Raw genomic sequence first — 24915 nt, 5'->3', positions numbered from 1 at the left:
GATGACCTAATTAAAAAAACAAAAAATTATTATATTTTCACATCATTGATATCTTGATGATGCACACATAGACACACACATAGACACACACACACATAGAGACACGGTCAAGGTTTTATCCATAAATCTGATCAAAAAAGAAAAGACTACAAATCTTTTCATTTGTGTACGTAGCCATTATATATTTTTTTTTATTTTCATCAGAAAAACTTTCTTCAAACATTATCATCAGAACAACAATTATATGATTATATTTCACCATCAAACAATAGAATGAATCAATCAAAAAACGTAATTCAACATTTCATTTCATTTCAACTCTTTATTAAATTTCTTGGTGCATCCTTTTCTTTATTACTAAGGTTATCATCATTTCAACGAAAAAAAAAACATAATAATAATAATGAAAAAGTTCATCGAAATTAATCAAAAACAAAAAGCTTATTACAAAATTGTTAGTCAATAACGTAGTATTGTTGATGATCAAATATTATTGAAAAATTTTTCTTTTTTAAAATGTATTTTTTTTTCTTTCGCAAATAATTATTGATTACGTGACATAAGACTTGTTTTACTGTTTCAATTTGAGAAACAAAAATTGTCATTTCCATAAAAGTATTTTTTTTTCCCAAAAAAAATTTAACAAACTACCATCTGGTGTCGAATCTTTGTATATTATAACCCGTTATTATTATCATTTTCAATTTTACTGTTGTCAGCTGTAACTATTTTGGAAATCCTAAATGTTTTTCATGTTTGAATATTTGAGATTTCTTGGTTATAACATAAATGTTGACAAATAATGATTCATTAGCAACAACTTTGATAAACATCTTTATTTTTTTGATTATTTTTAATGTTTTGCTGATATTTGTTGAAATTTTGGCAAAAAAGGTTGCAGTTTTTGTTTTTGATTATGATACGAATATCCCGAGAGAAAATAAAACAGGAAAAAACAGGTTCTTCAAGTTAATCATCAACAAATCTGTTAGTTCGTGAGCTATCAGGTATACGATAACTAAAATCTTTTTTCTTTTCTTATTTTCTAACTTATATCAAATTTATATCAAATTTTTTTGATTTGATATCAACGATGATTATAATGCACCTGATCTAATGGTGGTCAAAGTAATGATTTGGATCGTAAAAGAGGTGGACGTTTTTATTGAATTGAAGAGAAAGTGTTGATATCATATGCAGCTCTTATGTTAAGGCAATAAAGATTGGCATAGTTATCAAATAACTAATTATAATTATTATGAAACAACAAATAAAAGTACTGAGTGCAATCGGTCATTTTAGCAGATATCGGCCAAGACATCATCCATGTTGTTTAAAAACATTTTCCATTCATAGCCTGAGTCGAAACATTGTTCATTCAGTTCCCATTAGATTGTCGTCGACCAAACAAGCTCGTGCAATTCAACTTACAAATAACACTTGTTTGAATTTTTCAAATTGCAACTTTAACTTTTGTGTATTCGAATATCAACAACGAAATATGTCACATAATCGAAAAGTTTCATCCGATGTAAACGCTTTCCAGGATCAGCTCAACAGAGCAACTAAAATTGTTGCTTTGACTGGTGCTGGTATTAGTGCGGAATCTGGTATTCCAACTTTTCGAGGCGAAGGAGGTTTTTGGCGTAATTACAAATCAGAAGAATTGGCTACACCAGAAGCTTTTGCCAAAGATCCAGGCTTGGTTTGGCAATTCTATGAATATCGACGTCAATTAGTTTCATCAAAGGAACCAAATTTGGCACACAAATCATTGTCAATTTTAGAACAAAATTTTATTCGTGATTCACCACATCGTCAAGTGATAGTTGTTACACAAAATGTTGATGAATTACATCGTCGTGCCGGAGCAAAACGTGTACTCGAACTTCACGGATCGTTATTCAAAACCAGATGCACTCAATGTAAAGCAGTCAAGACTAATTTCACTATTCCAATAGTTCCGGTTTTGGAAAATATCAAATTGGATGAACCAGATCGTCATATTGATCCAAAAGATTTGCCACGTTGTGAAAAATGTACTGGCCTTCTTCGTCCACACGTTGTTTGGTTCGGTGAACAATTGGATCCATTCGTTTTGAAACAAGCTGAAGGATTGATGAGTGTTACAGATTTCTTGTTAGTCGTTGGTACCTCATCTGTTGTTTATCCAGCTGCATCATTAATACCACAAGCAGCTACACGTGGTGTAACTGTTTCCGAGTTCAATATCGAACAGACTGCTGCTTCTGAATATGCAAAGTAAGTTTTTTGATAACTTATTCAACCAAAAAAATGTGAATTTTCCTTACTAATGATTGAATTTTATTTTTCCGATCGTATTTAAATAGATACTTTTTCAAAGGTCCATGCGCTCAAACATTACCAAAAGCATTACAGATTGGTGAAACAATGATTTCGCATTGGGGTTAAATCATCAATACACTAATGATCAATGATAAAACTGGTTCCAAGGAATAAATTTATTCATCCATTTATAATCATTTCAATACATCTTTGTTCCTCATTTCCTCAGGAAATATAGTTTACTCATATAAAGATTTCTTTTTTTTCTCGGTAACGATATAGGAAGAAAAATAAATAAATTTCTCATTTATATCATTATTTTGAATTAACTAAATAAAATAATTGATTTCAATCCTTTTTTATGATATATTACTTTTCTTAAAGCGCTCTAAGGTTTTGTTTGTATTGAACAAATAATAATTTTTTATTTTAAATCGAAAAATCTTTATTTCAACGATTATAATATGTATTTTTATAGAGAATGATTCGTTTAAAAATATAAGTATTAAATTCAAATTCATCTGTTGATTTGTGGGCAAGTATATAGTTTTTGACTATATTTTGCATAGATATATGGTATTGATGAGAAATGTAATTTGTCATTTTGTTTCAGTCGAAAGAAAAAAAAATTGTGAGCCAAAATAATTTTGAAACCAAAATGAATCATAAGAAAAGCGAAAAAAGCACAAGAGTGAAAAGAAACGCAAAAAAAATTACAAAGATATAGAAATATAAAAAATAAAAAATAAAAATACAAAATATGATTGACTGAGAATAATCCTTGAGAATTGAAAAGATCATTTTTCGAAATTTAGGCTTGTGTAACTGAGAAAAGAAAAACACAAACAAAAACGATTTAACAACAAACGGCACGATGATAATGATAATGAATGAAATTTGAATATCAGGACAGCAAAAAACATGCAAATGAATTATGGAAATTGTTAAGGAAAAATGTATTTAAAAAAAGTTTCATAGTAGTATGCAAAGCAATTGGCAAATGAAGATGAATTTTTTTAAAAAACCGATATTTGGACAAAAAAATAAAATAAAAAATACGAAACTAAAACTTTAATGGGTTTCTGGAAATAATATCGCATCATTTAATAATAATAATAATAATAATTAATAGGTAATAATAAAATTGAATAATGGTAAGGGAAGGAAGGAAGGAAAGGAGAAAAAAAAGAATGATGAATAAACAAAACAGATTGTGCAATTGAAAGGATTAAAAAATTAATAATGGATCAATGTAATTTATATTTATATAGGATTTATCATATGTGATACTGTCAATTGTTATAAGTTTCGAATTTTTAATTGTTTGTCCATGATTTTATCATTGATGATGTTTAAATGAATGAATGAATCAATGAATGATGTGTATGAAAGGGTACAAAAAAATGAAAAACAATGAAACAAACAAAAACAATTCAAATCAAATCAATATATATGACAAATAATAATGATCCAATCCATAACTTAACCAGTCAATTATTCATTATATAATGTATATAGAAAGAAAGAATGAATAATAATAATAATAATAAGAAATAAGAAAATATAACAAATAAGAACGATTTTTTTGTTTGTTTGTTTGTGGAAAATAATCATTTTATATATGAAAATGTGAATAATTTGTGTCAGTGTGTGTGTGTGTCATGATAAAGAAGATGTTAAAATGCGATTGATGAATATTATAAAAAAAGAAAATGAAAAATAACTTTATGAATCAATTTCTTCAATTATCATTTGTCAAATACAATAATAAGAAACATTTTTATATTATAAATGAAAATAATTAAAATATGATTAACAAGATAAAATGTTGATGTGTATGTATGTATGTATGTATTGGTGTTTGTATTTGTGTTTATATTAACCACATTTATATATATCTCAAAGGGAACGAACAAAGAATATGGAATAATAGAAAACAATAAAAAATAATGAATGAATCAAATGAAAAAAAAGGATGGAAATAAATTGATGATGAACGGTGTTAATTTGTTTCAGTATCAATATTCAGCAACAATATCATATCCATTCGTTCGTTTCAATTAGATAAAAATCTCACTTTCGAAGACACATGAAATAATAATGATGAAATGATAAAAATCAATCCACTTTATGGTCAGGGTAATAATAATAATGATTTTGGTTGAATGATGAAGAAATGAGTCGAAAATTTCCCGTTGAGGATCGATAGGTAAGGTAGATAGTGAGTGGTATTAGTGGAATGACACTCTTGAGCAAGAGTTGACACCCACTATTTTTTTTGGTTATTCTTTTTCAAGTATTAGTTCGAATTGACATTTCAAAGATCATCCAGCGAAAAAGAATCACATTTCATTGCAGACGATTCCGCTGTAAAGAAATTGAGAATAAATTAATTAAAAATAATCATCAACGAAGTAAATAGTAGAATTAAATACCTCGTTTGAGTGCAGCAGCATAGGCATATGATTGTGTGTTATTATTATTGGATCCGGGTGGAGCAACTAATGGTGGAGGAATTGGTGATCCTCCTAACAATGAATTTGATCCTGATCCATTAGTTAGATGATATGGCGATCCAAGAGCGGAATACAGATTATGACCATGACCATGATTATTAGTCAAATTGGCTCCATTCAATAGAGACGCTGCTGCAGCAGCAGCATTGTTGTTCATCGCAACAATATTATTATTATTATTATTATTGTTGTTGGCATCACTGGTTGTACCATTATTAGACATAGGACTTGATCCATTAATATCAATGACATCTTTGGGAACATCAACGAATTGATAGACTAAACGTTGACCATCGACTTTAGCTAAAATTCCACGTTGATAGTAATACCTATTCAAACATAATAGAAACAAACATTAGATCAAAAACATTTTCTAGAAGATGGATACCTTAAAGCTCTTCCCATTGTTTCATAATTCATGTCGGGCTTATTTTTATGTAAGCCCCATAAACGTGAAACAGCTTTCGAGTCGACCAGTTTGAATATACCTGTTGTTAACATAATGAAAGATTAATTATATAATTACACATGTTATAGATAATTTTCATTTTTATTTACCCTTTTCACGATTAGTCCATTTGATGTAACGAGGACAATATTCTTTATCTTGTAACAATTTCAACAAAAATTCCCATAAATAAGTAGTTGAACCTAATGAATGATAAAGACTATTAGTTTTGAAAAATTAAAAAAAAATGAAGAACTTACTTTCACGACTTTTGCGTTTCGTTGATGGCGTTAGACCATTTGGATTTGGATTAGAATTGTGATTTGAGCCAACCGGTGTTAAGTTCGGTCCATCCAAAGCTTTAGGTTTTCGTCCCTTTTTACGTTTTAATGCTTGTACACCATTAACCAATGAACTATTACCATTAGCGGTCATTCCTGTTTGATTTAGATGATGAGCATGATGATGATATGGATGCAAATGATGTGAATCCTCGATCGATGTGGACATATTTAATGCTAGGATAACAGATGGCGATAAAATATTCATTAGTGCAAGTCCAATTTTATTAATTTGATTACCTTTACCATGATCACCAATTGAAGGACTTGTTTGAACAAATTGTTGACTATAGAATGAATCCATTGACAGTGATGGTCCAGGTGGACGTCGTTGTTGTTGTGCAGCATGATGGATCAACGAACCACTGGCTGCCGCAGCCGCTTGTAATGCTGCAGACAATAATTGCTGTTGCGAACTTGTTTGATTAGTGCAAGAATTCGATGGTCCGGTATTCGATCCATTTGGTGTGGTCGATGATGGTGATTCTAAACTTTGTACTGCAGCAGCATATAGACTTGGATGAGCAAGACCATTCGCTTGATGGATAGGAGTACCGGTACGTGGTGGTGAATGATGTGATTGTGATCCATTTGTTGATGGATGAGTAAAACCATTGAATCGATTTTGAAGATGACCAGAAACGGGTGAATGTAACGCTAAAGGACCATCAGAATCTGTAAAAATAAATCACAAATTAGGATTAAAATATTGAAAAAACTTTGCAATGTTTGTTTGTTTAAAAAAAAGATAGAAATTTCAAATAAATCGCAAATTTTGCAAACGGTCTGGCACAAGTCTCATCATTGAATTATTAGATAGTAGAAAAAATTGCCAACATAATCACAATTTCTGAATTATTATCATAACTAAAAACAAAAATTTTATCATTGATTTCAATTAAATTATGGTTTTCTACAGCGAAATAAAAATGATCCTTCATGATCCCTATGCTAGACGAAAGAAAATAAATCCATTTTTCCATTCAATCTAACTCTCTTCACAAGATCTATCATTTAAATTAATCCTTTTGAAGAAAGTAAAGAAAAAATATGATTTCGATTATGGAAAATATTACCATACGGGAATAAGAGCAATAAGAAATTTGACTCTTTAAAAATTAAATTCTTGGTAATGAAAAAAAAACGGTATTACACAATCATTCTTCTTTATTTTTTTTTCCCAATCATAATATGATTGATTTGGTTGAACTTGGGTGCAGCGTTTAGAAATTTTCGAGATAAATATTTGCCTGTTGTTGTGTGTTGGTGTTGGTATCAACAATTATCATCCGGCCAAAAAAAATGTGTAGGAAAAAAACGATGTTTTCTTTCCACTTTCTCAAATTATATAGAAGGGCCAGGCGTTCTGGGTCTATATTCAATTAGCCATAAGTATTGTATATATTTCTAATTGGTATTGCAACAAGAGAGTAGAAACAAAAATGTTGGTGATAGGGGGAGCAAACGAAAGAAAAAAAAATCATATATGCAAAAAGTTTGCCCCATCACACAGATATTAATTCCGAATAAAAAATGACGATTTATATGTTTTATTAATATACGGGGCGCCATAAACCAACCTCATTCTTTTAATAACAAAAACAACAACAACAACAACAGCAACAAAACAAACGATGATAATAATAATATCAGTGAAAGTCGATGAACGGATTCAAGGTGAACAATCATTATCACCGTATCAGTATAGTTATCGCCGTCATCATCATAATCAACGTTTTTGGATAGTCAAAATCATCAGATCGAATTGTGAAATATGTGCAATATAATATATGTATACGCACATACATACCATATTGATCGAAACGATGCGTTTTTTTTCCAACGATAACAACAACGAAGAAAGTATCATATCATATCTTAACCATTAACAAAGTAACAAAACAAAACAAAAAAAATAAAAGTCCAAAAATCCATTTTACTAATCAATCCTATGGAATTTAAAACAAAATATTACTATATGAAAGTTACAAATCAGATAAACTTTATAATTTTCTTAATTTTTATTCCGAAATAAATGAATTGTGGTAAAATTAACGAGAAAAAAAAAGAGAATCGAGGTTATCTTTTATCTATTTTCACACACACACCATAAATCAATGAAAATGGGGTAAGATATAATAAGAAAGCAAAGGAAAAAAAAGAGAAAAGAAAAGAAACAAAAACAAAAAATCAGTTCGACATAGTTTTATAATGATTGTTTATAGTTTGGTTTTGTTGTTATTCATTGTTTTTTTGGGATCTTTAAAAAAAGAAGATCATTATTATTGTATATCAATGTCATGGGGATTATGAAAAGAAAACAAAAATCCATATATCATAAATTGGAAATGATAGTTTTCATTTGTGAGATTTTTCTGGTTTCCAACAATCACTAATTTAATTGTTTCAGGAACAAACAAACATTTTAATGGAAAAAAAAACTTTATCTTTTTCCATTTTTATTATCATAATAATTCTTTTTTTTATTGAATTCTATAAATTCTATTTGTAATTAATTTTATAATATTTGATTTGTATTATCGTATGAACACAATAAAAAAACCTTTCTTTCAAACCAAAGAGTAAACAAAAAACCCACACACACACACACACACACACAAATAGACATTGTATCAAGAAAGAAAAAAACAACCGGAACTAACATTTCACATTTGTAAACACATACACAGACACCAAACGAAATGAAAAATATTTATAAACTAAATTATCGAAAATAGTATCAATAATAATAATAATTTAAAAACAAGATGCTGATGAGAAGTAATAATAATACTATTATGTAAACAAAATTATAACATTGTGTTGATCATCATCATCATCAGTCTCAGTAATAGATTTCACACTTGAATTTTTCTTCTTTCTCTTTAGATTACTTCCAATCTTTTTTTTTAGCTAAACTAAACATACACATTATAAACAACTATGGTATTCGAAAACAAGGATATATGTTTTTGTATCCAAAAATAAATCATCAACGAAAATAACAACAACAACAAAAATTCAAAACGAAAACGTTGTCGCCCTTTGACCTTATTTTTATGAATTTAAGTAATATTGAAAGAGAGAAAAAAAAGAGAGAACCAGACAAGATTGATTGAAAATAAGATGGGTGGTTGAGGATTTTTTTTTTGTTTGAAGAGTTTTTGATATATATTTAGATTTTGAAATTTTATTTTGTTTTTGGTGATGAACCATGAAATAACAACAAAATAAAAAAGAAAAAGAAATCAAGTTTGTTTGTGGATTCATGATTTTGGACTGTGTTCGTGTTGAAATCATCAACGGAAAAATGAATGAAACGAGAGAAGAAAAAAAAAGAGAAATTATTTCGGCCAGGACAGAAAAAAAAACAAAAGGAAATCAAACCACCTGAAACAAAATAATGAAGACGAACCAAAATAGCAGAAAAAAATATCATTTTTTTTCATCTATGGTGGTTTTCGGATTCGTTTCGTTTTTCATCATTTTCTTCACAAATATGATGATTTTTCTAGGTTTTTTCCCTTTATAATCTGAATGCTTAAACATTAATGAAAAAAATGAATGTTGATAACAAACACGAAAAAAAAGGAAAGAAATTCCTATAAATATCATTTCAAAAGAAGGGCGAAAAAAAAATGAAAAAGATAAAAATGGCCATGAAAAATAACAAAAACAACAATAATAAAAAGAAAAAACTAAAACATCCCATATAGACCAAACAAAAACAACAACAACAAAATTATTATATAAACATAAGAAGGAAAAAAAAGAACAACAATAACGACAAAAACGAATGAAGAGGTCGTGACCTCAAATCCTAATTTCCTTTTGAGATATTTTTTTTTCTTTCTCTCTATCTTTATCCCCTTTCCTCCCTCAATAATCAACTTTTCGACAAGTAATGGATGTTTGTGTAATAGTTACAGCAGCAATAGTAGTTGTTTATTTTTCTCACAACAGATATCGGAAAGTGTAATTGAAAAATGATTTGGATATTGATCAAATTTTTTCTTCGTAAAATTTAAATAGAAAAATTTTCCAAAATAAAATACATTCCAATATACTCAGGTATGTTTATCGGTGTATATCTAAAGAATGACGGTGTGATTTTTGTTTGAATTTAATAAATAACGGAATCGAACAGTTTAAAATTTCAACAACAACCCTAAAAAAATTGATAAAATTTTCATCGAATGATGATGACAATGTCTAGACTAGACAAACACAGGCCATAGATCTTAGTCTAAATAGATATTAATTTTTTTCTGGTAATTTAACGGGAAAATTGTTAAATAAATTATATATTAACTATCGATGATTCGTTGGAAAAAATGCTAACAAAAAAAAATATTGAAAGTTATTTCCCAATCAACTATCATTTAAGAGAAGGCGAAAAATACAAGCAATGAAAATTAATTTCAATATAAATAGAAACAACCGTCGAAATGTGTGGAGGTGGTGGTGTTGGTGGTTGGTAATGATGATTTAGATTGTTATTATTAATATTGTTGTCTGGATACGTCAGAAAGACAGTTGGTTGACCTGAAAATTTATGCAATTTTTTTTACTGTTGTTATTAAAAAAATCTATATTAATGATGGTCAACTATTGCAAAGTAATAGAGAAAACAAACCCAGACATTTCAATATGTATTTCACAACAAGATGTAAAATATGAAAAATGTTTCTTTTGAATCATTTATATATGATAATAAATATTTACAGTTACATTTTTCTTACAAAGAAAAAAAAATTCTTCCGTAAAATCAACCAAAATTGCAAATAATTGCGTAAATTTTTTTCCAGGGTGATTTATTAGAATTCTGATGATGATGATGATGATAATGAGATATTTGCCAAAATAAATATAATGAATAAATATCAATACAAAGAAAGAAAATGAATAATAATAATATTAAACAAACAAACATCAACGATTTCTTTTATGTTTGTTTTTTGTTTTTTTTAATGGAAACATCTTCAACAAAAAAAAATTATTAAACTAGAATAGAATGAGCCGCGCATAATCGTATATATTTTATAAAGCTAATGTCGTCAGTCGGTTTCAATGTCACTGGGTTGAATGTACCTGTGACTTTGTATGGCTTTTATCAAGGTTAAGATCATAATATTTGGAAAGCCGATATAGCACAAATATCCAGATTCGTTCCAAGCAACAGAGTATTCTATACAACAACAAAAAAAAAAGACTGCATGCAGTGGTAGTAAATTCAACAAGAAGTGTATTTAGGAAAAAAATGGCTTTTAATACAAGTACATTGTAGGATTCTATTTACAGAACGTGCGCCATTACATATTGTGGTTCATCATAATCATTTGTATTATATCACTATATAATACATATTTATAAAGGAAAGTTATTCGATTGAATTCTTTGAAATTGGATGCAAACAAACAAACAAAAACTAGCTAAGAATATTTGTTGAACATTTTTAAAAACAAAAATCATAAAACAATTGCTATATAAACCATTGGAATTGTCTGGAATTTTTTTTTGATCAGAAAAATGAATCTTTTATTGGTTTGTAAAAAACAATTAACATAAACAAAAATATAAGTGATTTGTCGATGAATTCCCACAGCAATATCGATCAAAAAATAATAAATTTCCAATGAATTTGGTAAAAAAAAATATTCTCTATTCTAATTCTATGGGACAACAATAATAATTCAAAATTTACGTCAAAGACAAAAAACTATTGTGAATAATGAAAAGAAAATAAGTAAAAGCAACAAGAGGGAAAGCCAAAATATCTTTTGATAACATCTTCAATGTTTTTTTCTTTCATTCAATATTTCTAGGAAATAGTTTTCACGAATAGAATAGAAATCAGATTCCTGTAGATAGAAACAACAACAAAAAAATATTGCGATATGCTTCTGGGCGTCATGTATCATCGATTTACATGAAGAATGTTAATAATAATAATAATAATAATAATGAAAAGAAAAATCCAAACACAATCATATGAAAAATCGATTCTTCAGCCAAGAAAAAAAACCAAATCAACTGATTTCTTGTTATTCAGAATTTTTTCCCCTATTTTCTCTTTTTTTTATGGCTGTTGCTAAGCTATTATTTGTGTGTGTGTGTGTTAGTGTTACATTCCAAATGGATGATGAGAGAATGGCAAAAAATTATATCCGCCGGGCGTCATACACATGAATGTAAATTACAATTAATTGTCATTGTTAGGAAAATCGGACAAATGAATAACGGAAATTCATAACAATAAAAAAAATTGCAGAATCGACAATAAATAAAAAGTCAATGAAATGACTGAAATGACCGAAATTTTTTCTTGCAAACCGGAAAATATACATTTCAATCGATGTAAGTAGATCGGATGACTAGTATCACATTTAATGGTGAATACAAGAAAACAAGATAACAAAAATGATTTCATTCGGAAATCAAACGAATCTATCTTGCAAGTCATTGTTGGCGCTATATTAATTTTATATGACGGAAATCTCAAGTGATTTTCATCATTATTAGATCTTGTTTATCAACAGTTTCTATTTATGGATAATTTATTTATTATGAATTTATATCGACACTTACATTGTGTTGAACTAGTTGGCGCAGAATTACCAGATACTGATGTATTTCCTCCAGCAGTAGATGCAGCAACTAATGCTGAATTTTGTTGCTGAGACCGTGTTTGTCCATAATAAAATGAATTCTGTTGATACGATTGTTGTTGTTGTTGATGATGATGATGATGATTTTGTTCATCATTCGAACTGTAATGAGAATCAACATCGCTAACACCAGAATCTGCTGGTGATGGTGGTAACGGACTATTTGTATTTGTTGTTCCGGTTACACCGGGTGTTGATGATGATGTCGTTCCCGTATGATGACGATTTGTTGGTGACCATCGATTATTTGATATTGTTTGATGATGATGTAATTGATGATTTAAATGATGTAAATGATGAGCTGTAGTATGATGTGGATGATGATGGCCAATATTATGATGACCAGGATGATGTGTACCAGATGTATGTTGATGATGTTGCTGAAGTATATTTTGTAATAGATTCGTTGTTGCGGCGGCATTCGCTGCTGATGATGACGATGAAGATGATCCACTTGAACCATTCAAAACGACCAGATTATTTTTATTATTATTGATATTTGTTGTAGATGTTGATGATGAATTTGATTTATTCACAGCAATTGCAGTCGGCGTCGATGATGATGATGATGATGAAGATGATGATGGTGATGATGATGAAGTTGATGATGGTGATAATGAATTTGATGAGGAACTAGCCAATTCTGATGAACTTGGTTCACATCCATCAACTATTTTTTAATGAAAGAAACAAAAATCAATTAATATTAGCACTAAATATTTTCAAATGAAATTTCAATATATAATTGTCATTATCACAATAATTTTTGATCCAAAAATAAATCAACATAATGAATATATTTAAAGGAAAAACAAAAAAAAATATGCATCAAATTAAATTGTATTGACCTTAACCTTATATGAAAGTCTTATTAAATTCAATGATTCATAACGACTTAATTATTTTCCAAAAATTTTTGTTTCATTTAAGAATGGCCTTGGCTTTTATTTTGTTGTTGTTGTTGTTGAAACATCTGTGAATGCTTACGTATGTACATGAGACATATATAACAACAACAACAACAAAAATTGTACATTCAAAAAAGTTGTTGACCTGATCTTTTGAAAATAAGATTCGGCAACAACAAAACGATTTATTTTTGTTTGGATTCAATAATCCGAATCCAAATCCAAAAAAACTGATAATAATCATCATAATCATTCTATACTATGATTCTTTATAAGTTTGCAAATTAATTATGATTATTTTATCACAGAAATCTTTATTTTCCATTATATAATGTCCTAATTCAAAAAATTTTTGTTGAAAAAGATGAGTTTGTTGTTGATGCTGCTAGTGTTTTTGTCTTTTGATACAAAACAGAAATCTGAAACAAACAAACAAAAAACGATACATGAACAAAAAGCTATAGATCAAGGTTACGTGACAATGTAAACTTTTGAAGAAAAAAAAGAGCCAAATTTCCAAATTCAGACTTGTATTTTTTTTGTCATTGTATATGGATAAAGTATCCATAGTGCGTGTGTGTTTGATGGAAAATAACCAAAAAAACAACAATAAGGGGAGAAAAAACTTTATCATTTATAGATCAGTATATCAAGGGAAAATTGGGGAAAAATTGGAAAAGGAAAAAAAATATTTATCCTCTGTGTGTATTTGAGAAGGAGTGTGTCAGTGTGTAATCATTGCATTCACAAATAGACCTTATATATTTGAGAGTAAAGCACACATACAAGAAGAGATGTGATGGGTGACCTCAATTTATGTATGTCTAAGTTTGAGGTCACACTCACACAATACAATACATCTGTGTCAAATAAGTTTCCATTTTTTTTTGTCGAAAATCGTAGGAAGCTCTTAATATTTGTTAGTCGAAAAAAACAACAACGTTTTGTTTCCTCTATTTTGAATCAAATCTGTGTGGCTGTTGTTACGAATATTACGAATCGAAACAACCGTCGAATTTTAACGAATAATGTATTCGGTTGAGTAAAGGCAATATCTTTTTTTGCAATTTTGCCGGATAAAATAGCCTTGATAAAAAGAAACCGATGACAATGGATGATGATGAATGAATGAATGAACCACGTACGCGTTACCGTACCGAACCAAAAAAATATGACAATGAAACGGACCATTGACCGGGAAGTGGCCAGAAAAAAAAGTGAAAGTTTTTTTTTCTTTTCACCAATATCAAATATATTGAACATCGGAACACGCGTTTGACTCGGGTCAATGTTTAGTGTTCCAGGAAAAAAAAATCAATAATTTTATCACTATACAAAGTTAATTTGAATTTGTTCCATTCAAAAAAAAATGAAACTGAAAAAAAAGTAGATCATTTTTTATAATTTTCTTATTTGTTAAAATGAATCTACAAGGACTCCAATGATTCAGGATTCAAAATATGACATTGACACTGAAAAAAAACTCAATGCGTGTGTGTGTGTCAATGTTAGCATTGAATAATACCATTTTCAATAAAAATTACAAAAAAGAGAACGGAACCTTGTAAAAATTGCATATTATAAGGGAAAAAAACAAGAAGGGGCAAGCAGCTGCTGTGTTATACTTTTTTGTTGTTGTTGTCCATGAATGAATGTGATCAAGAGAGCAAAAATATTTGCAAAAAAGATCTGTTTTCAATAAGATGGGAGCAGGTCAATGGAACACCCGGTCGCCTGTTTTTATTTGCCAACTATACTTTGTTCCATTCTTATGTATTGTATTAGCCAAATTTCAAATGAATGAATGAAAAAAATTCAAATGAACAATTGAGCAATCGGTAGATTTGACAACAGCTCATATCATACAATGAAATGAAATTAAAATTAAAAATCCAACCAAAAAAAAACAAGATCACGAAAGAGTAAAAAGAAAATGATTTCAAAAAAAATTGGAACAACAAGGAAAACAACGATAATGATGACAATCGTTGTTATTCGTGGAAAGAAGGAATTACAATTATAATTCCCAATAACAAATGAACAACATTGGTCATCAATTGAGCTGGTGGTGGTTGGAAACGAACGTAGAAAAAAATGAATGCATGAATGATCTCAATAGTTTGAAAATTCCCTAGCAATTTGTTCTTCATGGAAAAAAAACAAACAAAACAAAATTTCAAGTTCACCAAACTTTTCATTGTTGTTTTTTTTTCGCAAGAAAAAAAAATTAATTTCCAATTACGTCATTCAATTATAAATTATTATCAACATTTTTGTAATTGTTTAAAACAAAACAAAAAATTTTTAAAGAAAAATAACATCAAAATTGCTTTGTTTTAATGATTGTATTTGAGGATGATGATATATTTTGTACGTACGAACAAAAAAAAACAAGAAAAAACTACGTACTTTGTTCGTAATTGTGCTAAAAAACAAAAAATATATCACTTTAAAAAACAACTTATTTTTCTTCCAGTTAATTTTTGTTGTTACTATGTAGCTACAAAAATCGAGGACCTTGAATTGGGTCGATGGCACCGGAACTTTCAACAACAACAACAACAACAACTGCATCATACTTATATCATAATAATTTTGTTTTACATGTACATTTTATGAGATCGCATACGTAAATTGATGTTTGTACATACACATCATCATGCTAAAAACACGGAGGGACTACTATATAATAATAATATTGAAAAGCTGCCATGATGTGGTGGTGATGATGAGGATCAGGGAATTTCATGATCAAGGACAAATATCAAAAAAAGATTTCGTTGTTGTTGTTATTGTTAATTTATCTATAGATTCTTTAGAGAATCAAGAATAATAAAATGGATGCAGTTCAAAAACAAATTCCATTCAATCAATTGATTCTGTTTGTATAAAAACAAAAATCGATATCCGAGAATAATATTAATATTGAATTTTAAACACCGACGTTAATTGAAATCATTAATGTTTTCGTTTTCAATATTCAAATGTAAAACGAAAAAAAAACATTACCATAATCCAATCGAGACAGAGACATATCAGAAGTTTATTTTAAAAAAATGCTTGGGTCATGAATTTTCTAATAGATTTGATTATTTGATATTTTTTTCAAAGAAAGAAAAAAAAGAAGCCTTAATAAAACCTACTATAAGATTATTGTTTTTTTGTATTAAGGATTATTATCATCATTCCACCTTAGTTATTTGTGGGTGTTTTGGGGTTGTTGTTGATGAAAGCAAACAATAATAACTGTTTATGACTTATTTATAAATCTATATAGCAGTAGTAAAATGTAATGGATTGTTGGGAAGAAAAAAAGAAAACATCCACATAATGATGATGAGGCGAATTTCTCTTTCTTTACACTCCTTTACTTTTCACATCAGCAATCCGTTTTTTTACTGTTTGATAATATTAATGACAAAAGTATACGAACAAGAGGGACATTTTCATCATTTTTTTTGTTTCTAGTTGAAATGAAATGAATAAAATGATGAAATTTAATTAAGTTTAGTTCAAGTTCAAGGTGAATAATAATAATCGAAAGGGAATAGAAAGAAAAAAAAACTTTTGAAAAACTTTTTTTTTTGTTTTTACAATTAATGATTCGTTTTCCTAGGAACTATACAATTGAAAATTTTCCAATCAAGAGGCTCCTCATTTTTGTTTGTTTGACAAAGAATGGACAACAATTTTTTTTCCTGTTTAAAATTTTCAAACGGAAATTCCAACCAAAAAATGAAATGTTCGTATGATGATTGATTTATTGTTTAAATGAATGGTTTTTTAAGGATAATATTATCATAAAGATTTATTCATAATCAACAACAACGATAATGGACAACTGATGTATATACTTTGTTTCAAGATTTTCTTTTCACTTGTTTTCGTTTGGTATTATTATCAATTTCCAAAAAAAAAAAAAATATTATCAACCCGTTATATGATGATTACTAGGAAATTTTTTTTCCTATTTGTTTTGAGTGTTTGCAAAAAAAACGCTGTAATCGTAAATTTTTGTTTTAGGTAATAATTCTTAGCTAAGAAAAACAAAATCTAAAGAGGAAACAAAATGTTGATGCCAAAAAAAAACAACTACACTAATCAGCAAAAAAATAGGATACCGGTACTGTTAAACACACACACACATATACGTTTACGATAACAACCGAAAAAAATGATGCAATTACATTGATTATATGATATTTTGTCTATTTGGATTATTTGGATGATGATAATGATTTTTATGTTATCTCATTATGTTACCGTGATTATAACAATAATCGAAATACCTTTTTTTTTCATGGAAAACAAATTGAAAATGTTAAGGAATGATTCATTCCCGCAAACAAACAAACAAAAAAAAACTTTATTTTCGATTGTTAAAACAATCTTTTTTACTTTCAATTTTCTGTTTATATGACGAACAACAGCCAAAGTGAAAAGGAAGGAAGAAAAAATGGAAATTCATTAAAAATAAAACATCGTCATCATTTTAATCAAAGAGTATCATAGAATGTTTATAGCAGAAACAAAAAAGAAAACATAAACAACGGAATGATCTTCGTCATCATCATTATTATCATCACATCACATCACATCACATCAACAATGTCATTTGTCATATAATAGAAAAAAAAACAAATAAAAATGCAGGAAATGTTTTTTCTTCAAGCAAGTATATAAAAAAAAACATTGAAGCAAAACACAGATAGAAACAATTATCTATTTTTTCAAAGTCAAGTTCAAGAACAGATTTCTTTCTTTCTTGGATTTTCCAATCAGGTAAAATTATACACTAAAATTATAACAATTTCTTATGGCAAAGAAAACAAAAAAAAACCTTATCGATCGCGGTTGATTGGATACACAATTAATAATGAAAATGAAAATAATATACGTGTATATTTGAAAGAATGTCTATGAATTGTCAGTTAGATAAAAAACAAAACAAAACAAAACAAAATGACATTGTCAGAAAAAAAAATTGATTTATCAGAACGGAAAAAATATTATTATTATTATTATTATTTATATTATATTTGCGGAAATGTCATATTTGTTTTTGTTTTATTTTACATATTCATTATCATTATTGACAACAAACAGCAGCAGCAGCAGTAGTGATCCATTAATGATTAATGATATAAAATATTCATGCACATTAATTAGTCAAACAAATGAATAACAGAGAAAATAAAAGCATACATCCATCAACCGAAAATAACAACGTTTTCTTTTGATTGTGCGTATTTTTTGACCCTGAAGAAAATACACACACACACACACAATCTTAAGTGAATAATGATATTTTTATTTTAAATTCATCATCAGGTAGTCAGAGGATAGCATGCAATGTAATAATAATTTATGCATGAATGCTATTTCCTTATGGATGTGATTCTTCATTTTCTCTTTCTACCATTCGTTATCTTTGTATTCTTACTATTTGATAACTAAGTAAGATGAGAAATCAAAATATATCAAGAATGTGTATATATCGATCAATATTTTTTCAAGTTCTTCAACTGAATGATCAAATGCAAGAAAAAACAATAGAATATAACAGGAAAAAGAATGAAATGTTTTTAAAAAAAAGATTTCATCAACCAAGTAATCAAGCAAAAAAAAACATAATCACTGCTAACAAATGGAGAATGTTTTTGTCATCAATTATTACTATTGTATCATTAAGAAGGAAGTAATTTATTTGGAAAAGAATTTTGCTTTTCTCATTAAAAAAAAACGACAACAACAACAACTTTTTATGTGTAAGAGGATCTTTCTTTCTTTTTTTTTAAAAAAAACATGATGCAATCATATATCAAACACGCATTTATTAATATGATAATAAAATGACTGAGATAATTAAGATTTTTTTTTTTGTTTGTAAGTCAAATAAATCTAATTTATTGTTACCGACAAACAAAACATCTACAATATAAAATGTATGATGATACGGATATATATGAAAATGAAGAACAATAACAATCCTTGAACGAATTTATCCAAACTAACGAAATGACATTCAATCAAATCTTTCTTTTATAGGGGTTTCACACTACAGCAATATTTCATGAAATATATACACGAAAATATTTCAGCCCATAAGGTTGAAATGGACTGAAAAATTGCATTTGAAATATTTCATTCACATTGCTGCTAGTGTGAAACCCCTATTAGTAAAATATTTAGTTTTTTCATCTCGTTTTACACATCTACATTCATTTTATGAAGAAAAATACCTAATTACAACAACAACAACAACAACCGAAACGTGAACGTGTTGAAAATAGAAAAACCAGAAATGATGATGATAAATATAAGAAAATAAAAAACGGAAGACCTTGCAAAATACTTGTTGTTGTTGATATAGAAAAAAGATGTTTTCCTCAATAAATTCATCTAATGTAAATAAAGTCAAGTTTTGTTTAATTCTTATTACTTTTTTCGTTTTGTTTCTTCTTAAATTTCAACAATATTTCATCAAAATTGAAATCGATATAACAAGGAAAACAAAACAAAACAAAAAAAAACAAATTTATCATCAAACATCATCATTTGTCATTCAATTACAAACATTTTAGGCAATTATTTTCATTTATGGAATTTTCTTTTACTTTCAAAATTTATTATGATTCAGGAAGGATGTATAGGATTAAGTACAAGGATAGTGATTTAGCCTGAATCCTTCACATTCTTTTTTTAAAAAATTTCGCCCCGTCAAATCATATTAATGATGATGATAATCACGTTTACAAACATTGTGTGTATATGTGTTTTGTTAAAAAAATTCATTTTTTTCCATTTGGTGACAAAAATATCATTCAATAATAGAATTATTATTGATATTTTGTTTTATGCATAGTCATGAATGAATGAATAAAAACAATAAAAACAACAACAACAACAATAAAAATAAAAATAACCATATCTTGATCAATGTCAATTGTTGATTGATTGAATACAAAACCCGGATAATGAAATTATTCGGGTTATAAAATCTTACATCAAACACCTGCACCTCAATGGATTAACCTGAATTTTCAAACAAACAAACAAACAATAATAATTTTCCACCAACTACATTCTAAATAAATAATTCTTCCTTGTTGAAATATATAAATTTAAAAAAAGCATACCTTGACCTTTCAACCCTATTTTAACTGTTTTCGTTTTCTGAATAATAATGAAATCACAAATAGGAAAACTATATTGACCTAGACATTGTAAACAAGGGTCAAGTTTTTTTTCGTTTGTTTCCCATTTTGGTTCTTTTCTTGCTGAAACCAATACGACGACAATGAAAAATGGATGGAAAAAAGGTAAGTTTCAACACCTGTGTTTTTTTCCCTATTTGGAACAACAACAAAAAAAGGGGAAAATAATGCTAGATTTTCTTCAATTTTTAGTGTGACCCTAGCTAAAAATACAAAATTGTTAAAAGATTTTACTTTGTTGTTTCTTTCCCAGAAAAAAATAGACCTAGCTTGTTCATTTACATCAATGAATAAAAGATTTTTTTTTGAAAGAAAAGGGTTAAGATCGATATGGTGTCCTTATTTCTATTTTGAAAAATATTTAAATTTAAATTTAAATCTAAAAAAATCCATTTTTTGTCGATGATGATGATGACACAAGAACAAAACCGATTTGAAAAAAAAGAGAAACCAAGAGAGAGAGAGAAAGATCAAAGGAACTTGTTGATGATGATAATAATGATGAACTTGTGCTCCTTATTTCTTTTCTTTTTTTTCCCATCCACAAATCCATCAAATTTAACCCACACGAATAGAAAAAGAAAATTCACCATTGGTTTTTGTTTCTTTTGAGTATATTTTTAAAATGTATATCGAGGTCAGCAGCAACCGATAAAGCAAAGCAACCACCGTAACCATCATCATCATCATCATCATCAATTGATCGACCTAAAGAATATTTTCTCTTCGGTAAAAAATTTTTGATTATTACAAACAAAGTAGAGAAAAAAACCACAATTTTCATTTGTAATATTTGCCATTGACATAGTTTTCTTTTTTTTTGTTCGCTGGCTTCACAATGTGTTAAGAAACTGACAGGCTTTGCTTTAAAAAAAAAGATTTTTTATCCAAAAAAAACGGTTATTCTTTCTCTCTATTTTCAATCTTTAAATGTGGAAAAAAGGGGGCAAACAAAGAGAAAAAAAAGCTGCCAACCAAAGTTGTTGTTGTTGTTGTTTACGAAAACAGAAAAACAAAAAGATTTGAAATGACGATCATGATGATGATGATGATTTCTCTCCTCTTTCGGTTTTTTTTTCTTCTTCTTCTTTTTTCTAATAAAATTTTCCCGAAATGCCGGGGCTAATGAACGAAACAAGGTCATCATGATGATGATGATACAACAACAACAAATCCATCAACTGCTACAACCGCATAGTTACCACTACATATTGTGTATGTGTGCATTAATCTAATCTATTATTTGGGCGCCATACTTTTAAAGGCGCCGAATCCAATAATGAACAGACGTATATTTTTCGTTAATGGTGGTGAGATCAATGGGGGAAAAAAGAAAATACATTTTGACATTATTATTTTGGATGAGAATGAAATACATAAGGCGGACTTATTATCCAAAAAAAAGAGGGAGAAAAAAAAAGAGAAATTTTGATGATTAACAACAGTAACAACAACAACAACATGAATGAATGAATGAATGAATGGAGATAGAAATTAGACCAAAATATATCCAAAAATAAACCTAACACATTGAAAAAGAAGAAGAAAAAAACAGAGATTGGCTATAGTTTTTTTTTGGTTAAAATATATTGAAAGATGGCTACCAAATATTTTTCTATGAGGGAAAAATCAACCACCATGATGACGAATTAACATCATAGAGAATCCATAGACAACAAGAATAACAAAGTAGATGTTGTTATGATTGTTTCGATGAAAGACAAACTAAATCATTCTGATATACCTTAGATGAAACAGATGATCATTCTTTGATTAATAATAATAAACAGAGAATGTTACTTAAAAAAATGTACATTGACATTGACTTATGAACATGTACATGAATTCTATAGAATTCTTAGATAATTTCCAAAGACAGATATTAAAACAAAACAGAAAAAAAATTTTGTCATTTTCATTCAACTTACAATAACGTCTTATTAATGATTTTTTATAGCTTGGTTTTGAAATAGCTAATGCATCATTAACTCCTATACCATTACCGGAACAATTATCACCGGTTACGGATTTAGAACGATGATGTTTATGATGATGATGAAGATGATGATTTGATAATGATAATGATAATGAAGATAATGTTGATGATGCTGATGATAATGATGAACTTGTTTCTTCATCTTCTTCTGTCGATGAACTTGTTGATGATGATGATGAATGTTTTATCTTATTTTTTGTTTGTAATGTACATGGTTCAATCAATGTATTCAAATACAATGATCGTTTTCTTCCTTTTTTCGGTAAACTTAAATCTAACGGTACACCTGGATTACAATTTTCATCATTTTCAATATCATGATTATCATCAACAACCACAATCAATTCATCATTATCGATTCCGGTTGTAGATGTAGTTGAAATTTTTCTATCAACTGAACCAGAATGACGATGATGATGGATATCGGACAATGATAAATTCATGAGTTCAACGTCGTCTTCTTCAGAGTAAGCAGATGATGTGGATGAAGTTGTTGATGATTCGCTTGGATATCGTAAAGTTTTCGATTGTATCGATGATGATGATGACGATGTGACTGATGTCGTTGTAATTACAGGATTCGAATGAGCCAAACGTGTGATTGCTGATGGATCAATAGATTCAACAGAATGATTTGGATAATATGAATGATGATTATCGATTGATGGTGATGTTCGATGTAAATTGTTCTGTTGATATTGATGATGACCATTGATAATGGTCGTTTGAGTTGATGGCGGCGGAGGTGATGATGACGAATTGGGAGCCATAGTCACTGAAACTGGGGTTGTTGTTACTGACGTCGTCGTTGTTGTTGTTGTTGTTGTTGTAGTTGACGTTATTATTGATGATGATGGTGACGATGGAGAAGAATTTGTTGGCGATGGTAACGATGAATCAATTGTTGATGATAATTTTTCTACTATTGATGATGATTGAATTTGTGATGGTGATGATGGTAATGAACGACTATGATCGGTTGTAGTGACGATCTTATCACAATCCGTAGTATCACTACTGGAGCCAACAGCACGTTTCGATTGAATCGTTTGATTATCGATATTATTACTGTCACTTGTTGTCGTCATTGATGATGATGATGATGATGTTGTGGTTGATTCCGAATTCGATATTGAATCCGTTATGGATGTATCAACAGGCGATGATGAAGAATTACCATTCATATGAACAACAAAAGAATTATTATGATGACTATGATTGCTACTAGGATTATGATGATGTCGTACTGAATGATGATGATTATTATGATCAGAGATTGATGTAGGTGGTGGGCTTGGCGATACCAATGATTTGGCCGGAGCAAGCATCAATGTTGCTGTGGTCATGATGTTTTTTTTTTGTTATTTCAAAAAAAAAAAATTGGATGGATAGATGGATGGATTGATGTTTTAGGAATCTGGAGGGAATTTTTTTTTGCAAACAACAGGTTTATCGATGAATAGATTCCATTATTTTATGAATGGATAAATATCCAGATTAAATGAATTTTAAAGTTGATCAAGTACAAGTAAAAATATAACAAACAATTAAAAACAATCAATCGATCGATATATGATTCACACAGAAACAAATGAAGAACAAAATTCAAAAATGAATAAAGCGCGCGATCAATCATTGAAAAAAAAACACATCGATTCTATGATGTGTGTTGTGTTGTATGTAGGGATTGAGGACAGACTTTTTTTGTTGCAAATATAATACAAACACACACATCAAAATAAAAGCATCTCTCGGCAGCATACAAACAGATACACGAGATACACAACTTACATCAACGAAGTACAGATTGACACTGAAAACTTGATCTGGAAAAAGCCAAACTAACTATCTTGAGTGAGCTTCAACACAAAAAAAAACCTCAACACAATATACACACACAATACAGGAATCCCAATGTAATGTATGCTGTGTGTGTGTGTATAGTTTCTATGGATAGTGGTAGTGGTTTCTTTTTCCTTTATCATTTGATATTTGGATATTTTTTGTTGTTGTTGTTGTTGTTGTGTATATATAAAAATTCTAGCGGCAAAAATATTACAAAAATTCAATTGAATAATTATTTGGCATTGAATTTTTTTTGTAGTTTGGATTCTTGTACAAAAAATTTGGTTCAATCAAATATTGAAATGAAATAAAATGTTTGTTATTTTACATTGTTTTAGATTCTTTCCAAAGGTAATGATGTAATTGAACAAGCAAAAACAAAAAAAAAATTTCTACCGATTGATTACAAACAACAAGAAGAAGAAAATAATAATAATAATTTATTTTAAGAATCATCATTTCAAATAATGTATATACATTGTAGAACAAATAATGTAAATGTATTTTTCGTATAATTATCAACTGATTTTAATTGAAAAATATATAGAAAGATACACATACACACACACACACAACTGATATTAATACAGATACATTAAAAACATATACAATAAAGTCAAAATACGGATTCAAGGCCAAGTCCAAGTATGTATGTAATAATAAATTGAA

General features: G+C 28.5%; 2 protein-coding genes across 3 annotated transcripts; one reads left to right on the top strand and one right to left on the bottom strand.

The window, feature by feature from the left end:
- The first annotated feature begins 805 nt into the window (after nt 1-805).
- LOC113797396 (NAD-dependent protein deacylase-like) lies at nt 806-2659 on the top strand. Its single transcript, XM_075824612.1, has 3 exons — nt 806-1007; nt 1130-2262; nt 2352-2659. Exons 2-3 carry the CDS (start codon nt 1259-1261, stop codon nt 2431-2433), a joined length of 1086 nt encoding a protein of 361 aa, XP_075680727.1. The 5' UTR covers nt 806-1007; nt 1130-1258; the 3' UTR covers nt 2434-2659.
- A 727-nt stretch (nt 2660-3386) lies between these two features.
- Nucleotides 3387-24234, bottom strand: Eip74EF (Ecdysone-induced protein E74). 2 transcript variants are annotated; one of them, XM_075824911.1, is made up of 8 exons: nt 22334-24234; nt 12201-12950; nt 5853-6287; nt 5532-5789; nt 5382-5474; nt 5212-5311; nt 4743-5152; nt 3387-4674 (listed from the first exon to the last, which is right to left on the bottom strand). In XM_075824911.1, exons 1-8 carry the CDS (start codon nt 23745-23747, stop codon nt 4625-4627), a joined length of 3510 nt encoding a protein of 1169 aa, XP_075681026.1. In that variant the 5' UTR covers nt 23748-24234; the 3' UTR covers nt 3387-4624. The 2 variants fall into 2 exon arrangements, with proteins under 2 accessions (XP_075681026.1, XP_075681027.1); XM_075824912.1 differs by having other exon boundaries at nt 5859-6287.
- Between the last annotated feature and the right edge of the window lie 681 nt (nt 24235-24915).

Source organism: Dermatophagoides pteronyssinus, unplaced genomic scaffold (genome assembly GCF_027571235.1).
Source record: "Dermatophagoides pteronyssinus isolate colony J.1.1.1.1 unplaced genomic scaffold, Derpt_VIB-CSIC_2022.12 sq0002, whole genome shotgun sequence".
In the NCBI taxonomy this organism is placed as follows: Eukaryota; Metazoa; Arthropoda; class Arachnida; order Sarcoptiformes; family Pyroglyphidae; genus Dermatophagoides; species Dermatophagoides pteronyssinus.
This window is presented reverse-complemented; position numbering and strand designations above follow the sequence as displayed.

What these genes read in the sequence shown, in the direction of transcription:
- LOC113797396 (XM_075824612.1), top strand. Translation starts at nt 1,259, where the DNA reads ATGAAACAACAAATAAAAGTACTGAGTGCAATCGGTCATTTTAGCAGA. An exon ending in GCTGCTTCTGAATATGCAAA is followed by an intron (nt 2,263 to 2,351) that starts GTAAGTTTTTTG and finishes GTATTTAAATAG; the next exon opens with ATACTTTTTCAAAGGTCCAT.
- Eip74EF (XM_075824911.1), bottom strand. Translation starts at nt 23,747, where the DNA reads ATGACCACAGCAACATTGATGCTTGCTCCGGCCAAATCATTGGTATCG. An exon ending in AATTGGTGATCATGGTAAAG is followed by an intron (nt 5,790 to 5,852) that starts GTAATCAAATTA and finishes CTGTTATCCTAG; the next exon opens with CATTAAATATGTCCACATCG. An exon ending in GAAACGCAAAAGTCGTGAAA is followed by an intron (nt 5,475 to 5,531) that starts GTAAGTTCTTCA and finishes ATCATTCATTAG; the next exon opens with GTTCAACTACTTATTTATGG.